Source organism: Diplodia corticola (assembly GCF_001883845.1).
Source record: "Diplodia corticola strain CBS 112549 chromosome Unknown scaffold46, whole genome shotgun sequence".
Taxonomy (NCBI): Eukaryota; Fungi; Ascomycota; class Dothideomycetes; order Botryosphaeriales; family Botryosphaeriaceae; genus Diplodia; species Diplodia corticola.
In genome coordinates this window covers 216,193-232,440 of record NW_017971525.1, presented here as the reverse complement: position 1 = coordinate 232,440, position 16,248 = coordinate 216,193, and the positions used below count along the sequence as shown (strand labels likewise).

At 56.2% G+C, this 16,248-nt stretch overlaps 3 protein-coding genes across 3 annotated transcripts in view; all 3 read right to left on the bottom strand.

Annotated features, from left to right (window-relative positions):
• Window positions 1-3,489, bottom strand: part of BKCO1_4600076 (mg2+ transporter zinc transport protein) — a gene marked incomplete at both ends in the record, with an annotated part of 5,297 nt that extends 1,808 nt beyond the window's left edge. Inside the window, 2 exons of the mRNA XM_020276338.1 lie at window positions 13-1,943; window positions 1,997-3,489. Of these exons, the coding sequence (XP_020127907.1) occupies window positions 13-1,943; window positions 1,997-3,489 (3,424 nt within the window). The remainder of the gene's footprint in view (window positions 1-12; window positions 1,944-1,996) is intronic.
• Window positions 3,490-4,132: 643 nt separating this feature from the next.
• Window positions 4,133-5,278, bottom strand: BKCO1_4600075 (hpp family protein; the record flags this gene model as incomplete). Its single annotated transcript, XM_020276337.1, has 1 exon — window positions 4,133-5,278. One exon carries the CDS (start codon window positions 5,276-5,278, stop codon window positions 4,133-4,135), a length of 1,146 nt encoding a protein of 381 aa, XP_020127906.1.
• A 1,747-nt stretch (window positions 5,279-7,025) lies between these two features.
• On the bottom strand, window positions 7,026-7,235 carry BKCO1_4600074 (uncharacterized protein; the record flags this gene model as incomplete). Its single annotated transcript, XM_020276336.1, has 1 exon — window positions 7,026-7,235. The coding sequence occupies one exon, from the start codon at window positions 7,233-7,235 to the stop codon at window positions 7,026-7,028; it is 210 nt and encodes a 69-aa protein (XP_020127905.1).
• Between the last annotated feature and the right edge of the window lie 9,013 nt (window positions 7,236-16,248).

Sequence of the window (16,248 nt, the reverse complement as noted above, 5' to 3'; positions counted from 1 at the left end):
CAGTCGTGTTACGCTCCACGAGCTGGTAAAAAGACAGATGGAACTCGGTCTCCCAGAAGTTTTTCGCAGCTGCTGTGTCGTCATGAAAGTACTTTTGCCAGCTGGCGTGCCGGTTGAAGAACTCCGATATGGATTCTCTTTGCGACCCGCACGTGGCTAGGTAGGATAACAGTGCCGTACACCTATCTCCGCGTGGCATCCATACCAGTCGCTTTTTAGCATCCTCTGCAGTGCGGTACTGGTTCAGAAAGAATTTAAGAAAGTAGTTGCTGCATAACGGGAGTCTATCCTCCCAATCATGCTTAGAGATGCCCCTCCTCGTGTGAGCAGTCCGCCGGACATCCAAGATTGCAGCTTTCTCGTCAAAATCTTCTTCTCTAAGCACACACTGCAGGCCATCGCCGTTGTCTTTACTCTCGAGCAGTTTTCCCAGTACGGAGTTTTCATCCAACGACTCCCTGACATTCTCGGCGTACTGTTCGTCTTCCAGTCTGATGCTGGGATGGAAGTCGAGGAAGTCGGGGTATTTGTACAACCATTCGTCCACCAGCTCAAGATCACTGCCTTGATTGATCGTATACCTCATAGGAATCGCTTTCATCTTTTTCAAAGAGTTGCTTGAAAGCTGCAGATCTTTGGATCTACCGAAAGGCATGTCAGGACCGGAAAATAATCCTTGACTTGAGGTTTGGAAGCCAGTAGCAACCTTCTCATTGTTGGAAATAGGTATTGCCGTGGATTCTGTGGAGTTGTGGCCGGCATCGTGGGCCTTGTCCAATCTCTCCTGGTCCTTCTGTGGTGGGGGTGGGTCCATCGGGAATGCTCTGGCGTATTCCCAGAATATGAGAGGGATCTCGAACCCTACGTGCCAGTAGAAGTTGTGATGCCTTCGATTCGAGAGGACCCTAGGCTTTTTCGTTGTGCCGTCGAGCTCGCCAGCAAAGACGCCGGTAGGAAGACAGCTCCTGTACAGGATGTCTGCTGCCTCATTGAAAGACTCCCAGTGTTGCTTAGGCTCCATTTTTAGCTGCTTGCCCTTTGCTGCCATGATTAGAGCCAGCGCATATCGAAGAGGATTGTCCCACTTCCCCATGTTGTTGTAAGTGTGCTGCTTTTGAAAGTCCATAGTACTCTCCCACAATGGGGATCGAGAACCGGCATCAAAGAAGCCTTCTTCCATGGCGTAGAACAAAGACGTGTCGCGTGAATGGAATAGAAAACGTGTCTCTTGGGCTGACCGTGTCGTTGCCAGCATTGACTTTTGTAGGACGATGTTTTCCGTTGTAAATCTCCGAAGTATGTTGACCTGTAGTTCTCCAGGCGTGAATGACCTCAAAACTATCTCTTTCTGTCCGCGAAACATGAGAGGTTTCAACTTCTTGGCCAAACCAAGATCTTCGATGCTTTTTGCTGCAGTCCAGATCCAAATGTGGTCATCCAAACGATAGCGACCGATACCATCTTCTGTTGGTCTCGAGAAGGTGTAATTTCCTCGTCGGTCCATCTGGTACAGGATAAAGACCCACGTGGTAATCAGGCCACTGACATGCCTCCGTGAGATCTCTGCCGAGTCGAAGCCCTCCTTGTATTTGTCGAAAGTTCTGTGAAATTCACCAGCTTTGATAAACTGAAAAGGGGTGTTGGTAAGGGATGTTGAGGGAGCATTCCGCGAATGCTCAGAGAAGCCAATGGCATCTCCAGATATCCAATACTCAGACTGGAATCCTTTGATTTCATTTTCATCTGATACAGGAGACCAGGTGTCCTTGTGCTCAGCACAACCCGACCACGTTTCGTCCATGACCAAAGTCTTCGGCAAAGCCTTGGTGAATGTCCATATCAGGTGACCTTTACAGACTTCAAATATGCACTCGCGCAACAGACCTGATCCAGCTATGCCCTTTAAGTGAGTAAACATTGCCAATAGAAACCGGAAGGCAAAGCTAAAAATAAATCAGCAAAAGAATACCAGGTCATGGGCAGCTATTTCACCCACAAGCTTGCTGATGTGACAATGTGGTGGCCTGACAAGTCTCCACACGTCAAGGCGATAGCTTTCCCCTCCTCTTTTTCCGAATCCACTTTCCTTGATGGGGTTTCTCTGCCCTGAGAGCCCCAGATTGGATGGTCTGATGTCTCAATTGAGCAGACTGCAAGGATATGCTGCAGGTTGCGCCGGAGCACAAAATCGAGCTTGGGAGAAGATGAAAGTTTCAGTTCCGGCACGTAACTCGCCGTCATTGCATCAGCAATGCTTGCTTGCGAAGCAGTAATGACGGATGACTCCCAATGGTTTGCACTACTGGACAACAACTGTAGCCTATACGCCATTGTGATTCGGACCGTGTTCGTGGCGCTGAGGAGACTTTCGAGGTCAATTTTACTCCCGCTCCCTGCTGGTTTGGGGAAGTATTGACGAGTCGATACAGCTTGATCGTTGATGAAAAGTGACATAATCACCCCGACAGCCGATGGCTTCCTGGCTTTTGCTTGATCTGATGCCTTTTGATTATCGTGCCCCGTCTCGCCATCTCCCTTCGCCGATTGGCCATGCATGCTCCGTCCATCATTACTCCCAGCTTCTGATCGGCCAGGATGATCTGGATCGGCGCTTGGTGTACCATTTTCACCGTTCTGGACAACATCAACGACTTCCTCCTCGGAAATGCTTGGCCTCCGGCTTGCGTTGTGTACATTGGTACATTGAACACTTTCGTGGTAACCTGGCGGGAATTCGTGCGCGACAATAAACCCAAGACTGTCGAGACCTTCAACCATATGGTACGAATCAAACCGACTGTTGTACTGGTTGAAGAAAGCCTTCCCCTCACAGTCTATGATGGACAGATTTGCCACATCGATAACCATGTGAGGAAGGGAATGTGAGCTACTCGTCTCTTCCCGCTCGATGCTGTAGTGCTGAATGATCGTGCCGTCTTTGACCGCGTACTGGCACTCAATCTTTAGCCCCGACATCTTTGTGGTGAATCGAGGCCAGCGATCGAACACAAAGTCCAACTTTGGCGTAGGAACTTCAGGCTTGCTGCACAGGCGGAGTCCAATACCACTTTCGGCGTGATTCAAGTCGTCGAGAAGGTACTTAATGCGCCAAGGGACGATGTAAGGCTCAGGCGTGCGCTTGGAATTGACCGCGAAGAAGCCGGAACGTCCAGCCGCCAGGTACCGCGTCAACTGGATGAGATTGCCGTATGCGTTCACGCTGGCGGTGGTGCCATTGTCGCCGAAGGAGGCGCATGAGCTAACGCGAGGGAACTCTGCCTGATCTGCCTGCTCAGGGCAGCACAAGCTCCAGGATTTCTTTTGTTGAGGTCGAAGCGGATCATTTGGCGATCTGTCGAAGTTGGTTCTATCCGCTGCAGGTGGGGCAGCCTGAAACCAGTCCGAGTATTTCTCAAGATTCCGGGTATTCTGTGGCCCCTGCGACGATGATCCTGTCTCAGGCGATGCATCAGCTGCTGATGAAAGCATTCTGATGCCGTCTGACGGGGAAGTGTATTGATGAGAGAGACTTTGCGGCTACACAAAGCCCATGTTCATCGCGCGGGTTGATGTGACGACGGAAATTTTCGAACCATAAGCTTGGTGCGGAGAATCAAGGAGGCCATGGGGGGTCGTGCCGCTTTCATACATAAATGTGCCACTGCTGGTGGGTCTAGCCTTGCAGCCTTTTCTGAATAAGCAATCATCACGCATCACTCAAGCGACGTGCATACGCCTTGATGCAGTAGCCAGCCAACCAACCCCTTGTCTAAGCCCTAGGCTTCTGAAGAGGGCACGGAATGGTCTAAAGCATAAGCGAAGGCTTTTTTTGTGTGACAACAAGTGAGGGGAATCGGGTAAAAGAAGTCCGAAATATCAGCCCGCGATGGAAAAGGTCAAACTTGTCCTCGGCTTGACCCTGACTGATCTTGACACATGGCTTGCATCTGTTGCGGCGAAATCGCCGATTGTTTCACAAAGCCGTACGGCAAACACGTTTCCTCTCTCCCTTCTCTACCACTCTTCATGTGACTTCTTTGACTTGAGTAGTGACGGCAGCATCTCCCTACCGCTCGACAGATCCGTGCCACTCGAGCCAGCCTCGGACTCCGGCGGCGGCGGCCGGCTGTGCCTAGGGAAAAGAAGAAGAAGAAGAAGAAGAAGAAGAAGCATCTCCACCGTCGCGTCGTAGCCTCGTCTGCAATGATTCGACAAGTTGCGCATCCACGCCGCCGAAGTCGAAGCCCTCCGGAACGAAGACGCGATCCGCTGTGATGACGATCCTGCGCTCCAACCCCCCATCCCGCACCTCCTCCTCCTCCACATCCTCCACCTCCCCCTCTTCCTCCTCATCACCCACGGCAATCTCCCCCCGCACGCCCTTCCCCTCATCCCCCCGCCTCGACCCGCTCTCCACCACACCGCGCGCCGCCTTGCGCGCCGCCTTCTTCTTCTTCTTCTTCTCCTTCGCCTCCTCCCGCCCCACACTCCCCGCCGTCCACCAATACACCGGATACTGCCGCTGCACGTTATTCACCACCAGCGCCACCGCCAGCATCAGCGCCGAGCCCAGCAGCACCAGCGGGACGTACAGCCAGCCCAACGCGGCGACGGCCGGGTCCGTCGCGGCGAGCAGCGCGGTGGCGCCGCCGGGGGGGTAGATGGTGCCGGTCACGGCCATGAGTGCCGACGCGCACGCGCAGCTGAGCGGGCCGGCGAGCCAGCGGTGGGCGGTGAAGGACGGGGAGGGGGAGGAGGATGGCGATGGGCCGTCGTCGGTGAGTAGCATGAGGAGCTTGGTGATGCAGACGCCGGTGAGGGCGGAGAGGGTGTTGCCGAGGAGGGCGTTGCGCGGTTGGGCGAAGGGGGTGGCGATGACGTTGTAGTCGAGGATTGCGGCGGCGCCCTGGATTGGGGTGGGGGAGTGGTTGGTGGGAGTGTTTGGTTGGATGGTGGTGGTGGTGGTGGGGGGGATCGAGCGGATGTGGTGCAGGGGGGTGGGCGGGCGTACCAGACTGGCGATTATGACGGGGGGGTTGTGTTTTGCTATGCCGGGAGCGAACTTGTAGACGGCCGTCACGACGGTGAGGCCGCAGAAGGCGCCGATGAGAGCCCATGCTGCTTGGAGGATGTTGCCGATTGGCGGTGCGGGCTCCGCTCGATATCCCAGGAAGCGCGAGAGGGGTTTCGGCAGCCGGTGGATGCGGTTGTGGGGCACGAAGCGGTTGAGGTACTGGTCAATGTCGAAGTGCACGTCTTTGGCGGCTGGGAGCTTCATCTTGCCGTCTGCTGCAAGGAGAGGGAATTGGAGTGAAAAGGAGGTCCCGCGGCGGGCGTTTGACAAGACGAGAACCGGGCAAGGCTCGAGACATGTCCGTCGCAGCAGAAGTGCAAGAGCGGCTCAATGGATTCCCGACGTCTTTCCCGCTCCGCCGAAGTTTCGTGGGAGACGCGAGGAGACGCTGCGCCGAGGCTGGATTGGCAAATGGCGTCGACGCAGTGTTGCCAACGTGACTTTTCTTCCTGGAGCTTGCTGCTTTTCCATAACGTAAGAAAATCATGATCGAGAGACCCGTTCTCACCCGCTTTGTGTGCTTTCTCCGCGCAGCTGGTGGACCTGAAATTGCGGGGAACTTTGGCCGTGGGTTGAGGCTCAGCCTCCCCCTCAACACCCGAGCTGTATAGGGCCATGGTGTTGACTTTGCGATAGACGTCTGCGCAGTCTGGGGGCGATGAGGCTCCACCGCTAGTGCAGGGAAGAGACGAGATAAGGGAGCACAGCTCGTCCAATCATCGCTGCGCTTGCCGACAGTGCTACTGGAGAGAGGAGCTAGTCAATAAGTTTGCACACTTCCGCGGAGATGGTGCGACCTGCTTTTGTTTGAGTATATATACGTCAAAAACCGCCCTCTTTGGCACGACTAGGGTGTCTCGGGCATCCAATTCAGAGAAGATCTCAGGTCTTCATCCAGTCTCTGTGGTCTAGTCGGTTATGACGTCGGTCTCATATCATCAGATGTGACTTCTTCTCAGAAGAGGCGATCCGAAGGTCCGCAGTTCGATTCTGCGTAGGGACATTTTTGCTGCGCTCTGAGTGCAGCAACCTTTTTGCCCTTCACAAGCGAGACAAGGAACCCCTGGTTCGGCCCGGACCCAACCGACTTTTTTGCATTCCCCCATCTTAACGCCAAAGTGAAGTGTAGCAACAATCAGATGCACCAGTCTACCCATATTCTCGCTCACCCCATGTTCGTGTGCTTGGGCTGAACATTCCCCAAACGTAGACCTTGTAGTGGTGCTTGATTTGGAAAGTTCCGCCGCAATTGAAAAAACTGGCAGGCAATTGGAGGACTTCTCTCCTGCTTCAAGGACAATTTATTTGTTAGCTGCTTCTTCCTTAACGCGTTCGTCGACTTCATCATTGTTGAGTTCCAACAATATGTACTACAAAGCCGATAGATGGTTTTAGTTGACGTCTCTCGAAGGAACTGAAGGAGAAAATCACTTTTCCACACTCCCCTTAGTTCCCTCCATCCGCTTTATGCCCACAAAGGCAATAGTCACTACAGAAATGGCTCATTTTACACAGTGGGGGCTTTGTCGAGAAGTGCCTCTTATGGAGCAGGCAGGAGTGAGATGAGCTTACAGCCTCTATCAACAAAATCAATTCAAGGCAAATCCCGATGCTCGGAAGACAGGGCGTTGTTAAATTTTTGACAAGTACTAGGTTGGTTTTCCGAACACGAAGCACTTCAATTAAATTGTAGTTCGGAGTATCACATAGAATGTGCTTGCGCTTTGTGACAATTGCCACTGTTTGCCAGCACCCGCACAGTCAGCATATCTCACTAGCCTTGTCCTCACTGCACATGAAATCTGCATCCAAGCTGACCACTCCATCCACTGTTTGGGTGTACGTAAAGCTTAGCTACGACCCAAACACTCGTCGACCCCAACCCTCCGCCACCAACCCCTCACAGACATCCTTCATGCCTGGAGCCTTCTAGACAGGCGCCCTTCCCCAATCACTTGCCCGCATTTCCCATACCACCGGTCTGGACACCTCCCTGAGCAGCGTTCGCGTTCTTGTCACCGGCAGCCTGAGCCCTGGCCGCGAAACCCGTGGAGGACATGTTGCCGCCTCCAGTAGCCTGGGTAGACTGGACGCGAGAGGCATCGCTTTTGGTCATTGAGGATTGGCCGGAGCCGGTCTTGCCGTTGTTGTTGTTGCTCATTTTGATGTGTTGTGTGAGTTCAGATGTTGGAATTGTTGAATGTGTTGAATGTGTTGATGGGTGGTGGTGGTATGATGGGCGCAAAGGGCGGAGCTTATATGGGCTGTCTGCGGCTGTGTTTTCCAAGTGGGGTTTGATTGTGAGGGGCATTAGTGGAGTCAGCTGGGAGTGTGAGCAAACATTGCCAGGCTCGCGGGTCTGATTACGCATATTGTGTGCGTGTGCTGTGTGCATGTGCTGTTTGACTGGGCATGTCTGCTTGCTGATATCCACGTGCCTGTAGACCTGCTGCGGTAAAACTTTCCTGTATGCGTATGGCATGGGGAGGTTGTGCGCAATAAGCCAGCATGTGACCGTAAATGAGATAACCGTGTTGATATTGGCGCGGTACCTTGTGTCCTAAGTTCTGCAGCGTTCTTCTGTGGGGCTGAATAAGGTTGACCGTAGTTATCTGAGTAATGTGAGATAATCAGACTGCGAGAATATTGCTTGAAGGGCTTTTCTTCTGTACATACTTTGGTGGATTTTGGGCCCAGCAGACCCGTCAGATGGGTATTGCTGTTAACAAACGAAAGTGATGGGTTAAGTCTGAGTTATTAAGCGCAACCCGGAAAAGATATGGAGTACGATGTCATCACCAACACCTCTACCAACGAGAGCAAAGACCTGGATACAAAGACTTGTGATAGCGCATACTCTTTCATGAAACAATATGCCATTCGGTAAATAGTGATTCTGCATGCATGGTTGAACCGGGTGTGAGTAATCCATACGAGACATGGGGAACAGTGTAAGCCAAATAGACACTTTGAATTCACATCTCAAGCGAAACTGTAGCAAAACACAGCCTATGGCGCAACGCAACAACACTACGTGGTCTCCCATACGACAGATAAGCCATCTCTTCCAACTGTTGAGGCTCTTGGTTGCAGCACTGAAGGTCCCCGAAAACACCACCAGCAAGCTCACAGCTGACGGAAGACTAATCCCTTCCCCTGCTTGCGGCTTCGTCACATAGCCTCGGGATTCATATGCAACGAAATCTGGACAACCCCGGTCTTGGAAGCAGTTCCGGACGTTGGTGACCAGTGCACCGCATCTGCAAAATTTCTTCAAGCGGCAAGTAGGTACTGTCGCCGAAAAACGTACGATTCGGCCGGGCGAGAGAAGTACAAATGCCGGCACATTGGTCAGCACGCGCTGAGATTTCACCATGCTACCTATCTCATGTCTCGCGAGCAGAGGTGTACGGGTACAAGGGGATGCTGCCGGACACGGGCTTCCGCACCGACGGGCAGTGCGAGATGGATGTGCGGACCCTGGAATTTTCTACAAGTGTCATAGTAACTGAGACAGCAGCGGCTCCGCACTTGCTGGGGAAGGCCAGACCGTTCTCACGATTGCTCATACAAAAAAAAAATCTACGTCAGCAAGGCCTACTATGCGCCGAGTCTAGACCGACGGGCCCGGGACTCAGCGAGTCGATGTTCGGTTGCTTGAATAAGATCCCTGCTGTGACAATTACTATGCCCCAGAGCACCGGGCCGCTCGTCCGGGCAACGAACGGCTTTCGAGCACGGCAAGCGCGACGCGAGTAAAGCCGGCGTAGGTGGATGGTTTCTCGGGAGCGAGGTCCGGCGGCCAACATGCAAAGAAAGTGCGGTGTTTGGCAGTCGGGGGGGGGAAGTGCGGGATCTACATCCAGAGATCGTAAGGCTGTGATCTGCCAGCAGTCGACGGCTGGATATGGAGCGCATGGCCGGAGGCATGGCCGGAGCCAAGGCCGGCGTCAGGAGACTTCTGGGCCTTGCGACTCGGCATGGCAAGTCTTCCGCTGACCAGGTGGGCGGCGGGCTCACACAGTTCGCAAAGCGAGTCGGGGGATGAAGAATGGGTTCGGCAAGCCGGGGGCAGCTCATTTGGCAGGCCCGCATATGTGGGTTACTGGCGGAGTGAGGCGGAGGAGCGGCTGAGAGGCTGGGCTTTCGTCCGGACGATCACAGAGCCGACGGCTGTGCGCAGCGCTCGCAAAACATGCCGCATGCGTGGGGACTTGGGAGGCACGGAGGTTGTGGACGGGCGGCGCGAGTGGTCCGTAGTGCTGGCAGAGGTTGAGGGTTGCGGCTGGGGAGAGCTGGGGAGAGCAGCTGCCGGGCGTGGGCGGGCTAGCCAGCAAGAGCAGGCGCGAACAAGAGACGCGCCAGGCAGGCACGCCTTCGTCTCTCGCGTTTTCTTTTCTTTCTCAACTCCATCCACCCCTCCACGCCCTGCTCCCTGCTCCCTGCTCCCTGCTCCCTGCTCCATCGCCCGTTACACCCATCTCGCAGCGCATCATCGGTGGCCGCCGCCGCCGCCAGCCCAGCTCGTATCGTGGGCCGTCGCCGTCGCCCTCGACGCCTTCCGCTTGCACGCCCGCCCGCAGCCTCCGCCACCTGGTGGTGATTCACCACAAAGGGACCTGTCTCATCCCGCGGCCAGATCTGCTCGCCTGCAGCGTCAGCATCCCCGGCCGCCGTCGTCATCGCCCTCTGTCGTTGCTGACCTCTCCAGCTGGCATCTTCCGCGCCCCGGCCCTTTGCTGCCCGCGCCGCCTGTGCCCGTCGCTTCCTTCAACCACGCCCATGATGCTCCCCGGCCGGTTTCAACTTCGCTCGCTTCACCCTAGCAAACACTCCGAGTGGCCAGATCTAGCCGCATCCCGGCCTATATCGCCCCCGTGAGTGGCCAGCCCTGCCCGCGACCCCCGCCGTCTGCTCACGCTTCCGACTTCCACCCGCCCGCCTTCCCGACGCCTCAACCCTCTTTTCGGATTCCGCCCTCCTGTTCCACCGCACCGGCTCCCTCATCTCACGAGTCCTGAGCGCGCCCGCTTGGCGATGGCCACACCCTTCGGCCTGCCAAGCACCACCCTTGGCCATCGCATCGCATGCCCGCTGTTTTGGTCCACTCTTCCATCGCATTCCCAAACGCCCGGGGACGCGCCACACCCAATGCCCCTGCAGCGCCCTTCTCGCCTCTCAGACCCGCCTGCCGCCTGCTCTCGCCCCGACCGTCCACCCGGATCGGCGCATCGACTTCAACCACCTCCTGCACATCCGTACCGACACGGCTACCGCCATCGGATCTCGGTCTTGCGCCTAGCCAACCCGCCGTCGCACAAGGCATCCGCCGCTCAATCCGGCACCTTTCCCTTCCAGCCCCACGCCAATCACCATTCAAATCCCCCGTCCGTTGCCCCATCCCCTCGTCTTCATCGCCCGCTACGGACAGCCCCCGGCTCGTTCTTATTCATTCCGACTCCACCCACCACGCGACTCACCGCAGCGGGGCAGACGATACGATGCTCAAGGCCAACCCATCCGAGCGAGACAGGTGCCCCGTCGCCCATGCCCGCCGCCGGCCCTCGCAATGGCATACGCCGTGACGCACGCGCGCAGCGCACGCACTCGGGCACGCGTCCCATTTCATCCACCACCCTTCACATTCACGCGAACCCCTGCACCAACCGCAGAAAGTGTTCCTACCTGCATATTTCACCCTAACATCGATCTCGCATACGTTAGCTGCAGCAATCCCACGGCAAGCGAGACGAAGCGATCAACCCATCTGGAGCAAAGTAATTTTGGTTCTTCTTTCGCGCCACGTCTTCCCATTCGTTGAGCCAATCTGCCGGGCCGAAGACCAGTCCCTCGAATCGAGCTCGCACGCGCCGGCGCGGCTTGTCGGGACGAGGCTGAACCCTACATCTTTTGACGTCTTCGATTAGCTTCTATGCAGGGGACCCAATCGAGAGGTTTGCGCGGCTGGCGGAGAGCGGCCGTCGCCGACGACAAGACCGTGACGACACTTTGCCTACCCCTGGCTTATTGTCTTCCTGTGCCGCCATCATTCACGCTTTGACGGCGCGCGCCCATCTCCCCCTTGCGACGGGGAGCGAGCCGCAGCGGAGCGGGAGCTGGTGGCAGTGGAGGCGCAGCGTAAGCAGATTCGCGGCCTTGACTACACCAAGGCTGCAAGATGCTCCCCGACGGAAGGGAGAAGCATGGGCCGCGTTTGACCATGAATGGCTCGCGGAAGCGGGATATTGATGACCTGCAACGCGAAAGCTGCAAAAAAGCTGCAATTTCGAGCCTACCGCAAGCGCTGCGCTTACTGAAGCTGCTAGTGCACGATTTTTGACAAGCTTTCGCCCCGAGCAGTCTGGTGCTTGCAGCTGCGATGCAAGGTTTTCGTGCGTGCCCCTGATTGCCCGTCCAAACTCAATTTCTCAGTCCTTCCTCAGGAGAGGAAGAGACGGCGAAACGGCGCGTCGGGTGCATCTAGACGCACTAATTATGGCCCACGAAGACGTTCTCGATTCCATCGGGCCAGGGTGGCAAATGGCTAAGGGGCGATGGTGAAAGTCTATGAGCGTGAGCTCTTCAGCCATGTGCGCCGCCATCCATCCTTCGGGAACTCCGGGCGGCGTCATTCTCACAGGATCAAGATCTCTAACAAGAGCTGAAGAGTGATCGACATGATATTCGCAAGGTTGGTTACCGCAATTGTAAGACGGAGCCAGCGCCGTCTCTTTTCGTTCGTCGCCTTCGGCTCCGCCTCTCGCCTCACATTTACAAGCTGCTCAACGCGTCAACAATCCCTGAGATACGAGAGCAAACAGACCGCGGGACGCTGATGCTTTGCCACAGCTTGCCGCGGTTGTTTGTTATTGAAAAGAGGGGAATTGCGAGCTGTTCAGGTAAGGTAGGGTACGGGGGGGGGAGGCGCTGGCGGGCAACCAATGGGAATGCGGTGCGCCGACGTGCCGATCCCTGGTTTATGCAGATGAGCACTGACCCTTCAGATCTCTTACCTCGAAGGACGCTACTCCCAGCGAGAAATGCTCGAATGTGTCGACAAGAGGCCCGAGGGGAACGACGCAGACACGATAATCCAGAAGGGATCCTGTTGCCCGCCTGTGAGATGAGGTGACGATGTCTTGATCAGGCCAGCTCCCCCGTGACTCGGGATGATCTTCTTTGGAATTTTATTTGCAACGCCAGGTTTCACGGTGTAGGACCGCGTGTGGAGGGCAACGGGACACACCAGATTGTAGGTTCTCGCCGCCAAGTTCAATACTCCCCGAGTGGTCGGGGGGGTATGGTGCGAAAAGAGGTAGGTTCCCTCGGCTGGGGACTTGGGAGGGGGCGATGATGATGATGATTCTTTCCTTCACCGTACATGGATTTTCATTTATGTTTAATTTTCTGGGCCCATCATTTCCATTGGCAGTCTTTGTTCGTTCTCTACTGCTTCTTCCTTTGGCCTCGTCTGATGACAGCTTTTTCTGCGTCGTGCTCACGTTTTGGATGAGACAGTACACACGCGCACCGCTTCTCTCACGCGATGTCTCCTGTCGGGGCGCCGAACCAGTATCATGGACCCGGCTTTTTGGTTTTTTTATTTTTTTTTGCCCTGCGTCCGACGTGATACAGAGAGACTGTTGTGATCCGTATGGCTGTGTGTCTGTGTGTGCATGTGTTGCGCAGCAGGACGGCGTACCTGGCAGTCCCGTTTAACGGCATGTGCACCACACACGCACTCTCTCTCTCCACGCCCACGCGCGTGGAACTCCGTACGTTGTAGTACACCAGTCAAGGCGAAGCAAGCAGGGCGAAGCAAGGCAAGGTGAGGCAAGGCAAGGCAAGACAAAGGTGAGGCAAGGTGAGGCAAGGCAGGTAGGCTGTCTGAATGCTGCTGCCCGAGTGGAGAATGGGTGGGTGGTGGGTGGAGAAAAATTGGGTGGATGAGGCTGGATGTGGGGGCGGCGCTTACATATTTTGGTAGGGCAGAGACGGGGGGGGGAAGGAGTGGTACGTAGGGCGAAAAGAGAGAGAGAGAGAGAGAGAACACGATGTTGTGGGGGCGGTGGGTCATCACAGGGGGGCCATCGTTTGGACCGGGCATCTTGATGGACATGGTCTGGGCCAGCATATCATCATCCATCTATGACGTTGGATTTGAGGGGGGAGGGAGGCGAAACAACATCGCGTATTGATCACGTCTCTCGGGTTCTTTCTGGGCTTTCAATCGAGGCATTCACTATCTGCTTTTGTTTTGTTTTGTATTGTTTTGATTTCATCTCTCGAGTGTTGTTGTTGTTGTGCCTGATTTGATGAGGGGACGAGTTTGCACACCAAACGATCGAAACGTGGATCTCAGATCTATCTATCAACGAGGGGGGAGGAGAATGGATGTTGCTCATGACACCTAGTCTCCTTCTCCGTGGCGGGTTGATGGACGAGGCAATAATGAGGAGCCAAGAATGCGTGAAGCCGTTGTCAATGCCTTCATTCCCAGTTTTCATTTTCCTTTCCTTTTTTTCAATTCGTGTCGTTCGTTCAAAGAAAGGTTGGGCCGCCATGATTGGATGATCTGTGCATTGGAGAGAAAGGAAATAGTTGAGTGGCTCGAGTGGAGGGGGGAGGGCATCACTCTGGGTAGACAAGGTAGGGTGGTGGTGGCGGCGGGGGGCACGAAGGGCAGGACAACGAGAGAAACGAGGCCAAGATTTTTTGCTTTCTTCTTTGATCTTGTGATGGATGATGGTTTGATGGGCACGCCGGCGGTTCGATACTGCACGGTTCAAAGTAGGTGTGGTGGGTGGGTGGATGAGTGCGTGGGTGGGTGGGTGCGCCGTGGGGTCCGTCTACGTACATAGGAAAGCGGGCATCGGACGCGTGCGCGCGCGCGCGTGCGTGCAGTACATACATATCTGTGCATGTACCTAGTGCGTCTCAGATGGCTGCTGCTCCCCCGCCCGGTGGGTTGGAAGAAGTGATGGCGTGAGGGGGGATATGTAGGTGGTGATTGGAGTCTTGGTAGCACGGGCGCCTGAAAAGAGAGAGAGACCCTGCTTGAAGGTGAGAAAAGGGCAGCTCGATGGTGACTGTTGGATGACGATGGCGGTGCAGGTTCCGTTTTTGCTTTTTCCTTGTTTTGCCGTTGCTGGAACCACGTTACAGACTTGGCCCTGGGTTGTCAGTGATCTAGATCTATTCGGAGGCGGGGCCGGGTAGGGGTAAAGGGCAAGGTGACGGGTCCGCGCAACGGTATTCCTGGCGGGCTGGCAGGCATTGACTATTTACGGCAGCGCTTGGACGGCGGCGCTTGGATAGCAGCGTTGGAACTGTCGGGCTATGTGGAGTGAGAGGGGATATGGAGCAAGCAAAGACGTCTTGCGTCGCCCTGCATATGGACCGCGGCAGAGGTGGTTGGCTAGCATCCAACACCGGGGCGTTTTCACGTCAGGCGCGTTCTTTTCTCTGGTGCCACTTGGTATGCAGGAATCGAATGTTCGATGTCGATTTCCATGCGTGTGCGCCGTTGTGTCCAAGGGGCGGCTGGGATCCGGAAAGTCCGAAGAGGGGCTGCGGTGGTTGGAGATGATGGGCGGATCTCGTCAGTTGTTGTTGGCGGTTTCGGCCTGGCCCGGGGGAGCGGTGGTGCACGGGTTGGCTGGCCAGCGAGTGGTGGAAAGCGAACAGAGGGACAGTGCTTCCTGTTGGTTGACGTTTTTGGGGCAGCGTGGACGACAGAAAAGGGGACCCTGCGGATGTGCATCCGGGCCAGCGCTGGAGGGCAGCGAGAGAAAGCCCGAGATCAGAGATGGCTGTGCGTTTGCGCTTCGAGTCGGTGCCGGGCTGCCGGGACGGCGGGCGGCGGGCACTCGTCGGAGCCACGCGCCGTGCCTAAGGTTTGACTGGGAGCGCCGCCCTCCCCCGATCCCGAAGCTCCAGATTCGCGCGCGCATGGGGCATCTGTGTCCAACGTCGCACACCGCAGGGCTGCGCGCGAAGCCGTCGCAGATTGAGTGCCGCGCCTGAAGGGGACCGCATCTGGCATTGTTGCTCGAAGAAAACCCGAAACACGAGTCCCAGATGCGTCCGTTGGCGGCTGCCCTCTCGCATCGCACCTCGCATCGCATCGCCTCACCTCTGCCTCACCTCTGCCTGCATCTTCTGCGTCCTCCCCCACTTCGACATGTGCCGACGACCAGCCAGCACGGATGCTGCCGCAGCCGACGGCCACCAGCAACTCTGCAGATCCTGCACGGATACATGGCCGCCGGGCACTCTAACACAAACCCGTTAAGCTCGACACGACCATTTGCCCCGGTGGGCAGTTGCTGGCTATGGATACCAAGGAAGGCGCTATCTCCGCCGCAGAGCACATAGCAACCGTCCGGCTGCTTGCCTGCCGGGCAGAGTGAGCACGAGTGTCTCAGCACGGGCTGATCGACCTCTCCAATTTCGTGGAATGCTACTCAATCGGACTCTTCAAGTAAGAGCCGCGGCAACATGGCGACGGGGGGACGTGCGCCAGCAGTTAGTGGGGAAGACGAAGCAAGGACTCTATTGTCTGTGTGCCGTGTTCGTGTGGGGATGGGCAAACCCCCCCCCCCCCCCCCGGCACGCAAGCCGGGCTGAGACAAAAACGGAACATGATGGAGATCGCGACTTCTTGCGGACGCCGTCTGGCCAAAGCACCAAGAGAAGGGGGAATGGACATGGCATACAAGGGGCAATGCCGCCGTCCCAGCCCAGCCGGCAGTTACGGGCGTCGTTGGCCGTTGCCATCTGGAAATTGTCTGATGCACCTCTGCGGAGCCGCTCGTACAGTGTGTGTCTGTATAAGGCACAAACCGGGCGGTGCGGCGGCGCGGCGGTGTTTCCCGGTGGTATGTGCCTGGGGCTCCACTGCTTCGTTTGCCAACGACACGGCGGTCGCGCGGCTGCTGCAAACGACGGTATGTCCGGCACGAAAGATTCAGCAGCAGAGAGCTAGTAGTGATGCCGCGTTGAGCTTGTAAACAGGGTGCAGGCGTGCGGCCGTGTACGTACCGCGCACCTGACCTGCATCTCACGCAGAACCGTTAATCGCGCCGACTGGCAGACTGAGACAAACAGAAGTCGACGGAAACTTTCTCGAGCAACCAATTGTGCAGGCGTTGGTGCGTGCCATTGGCCGGGTT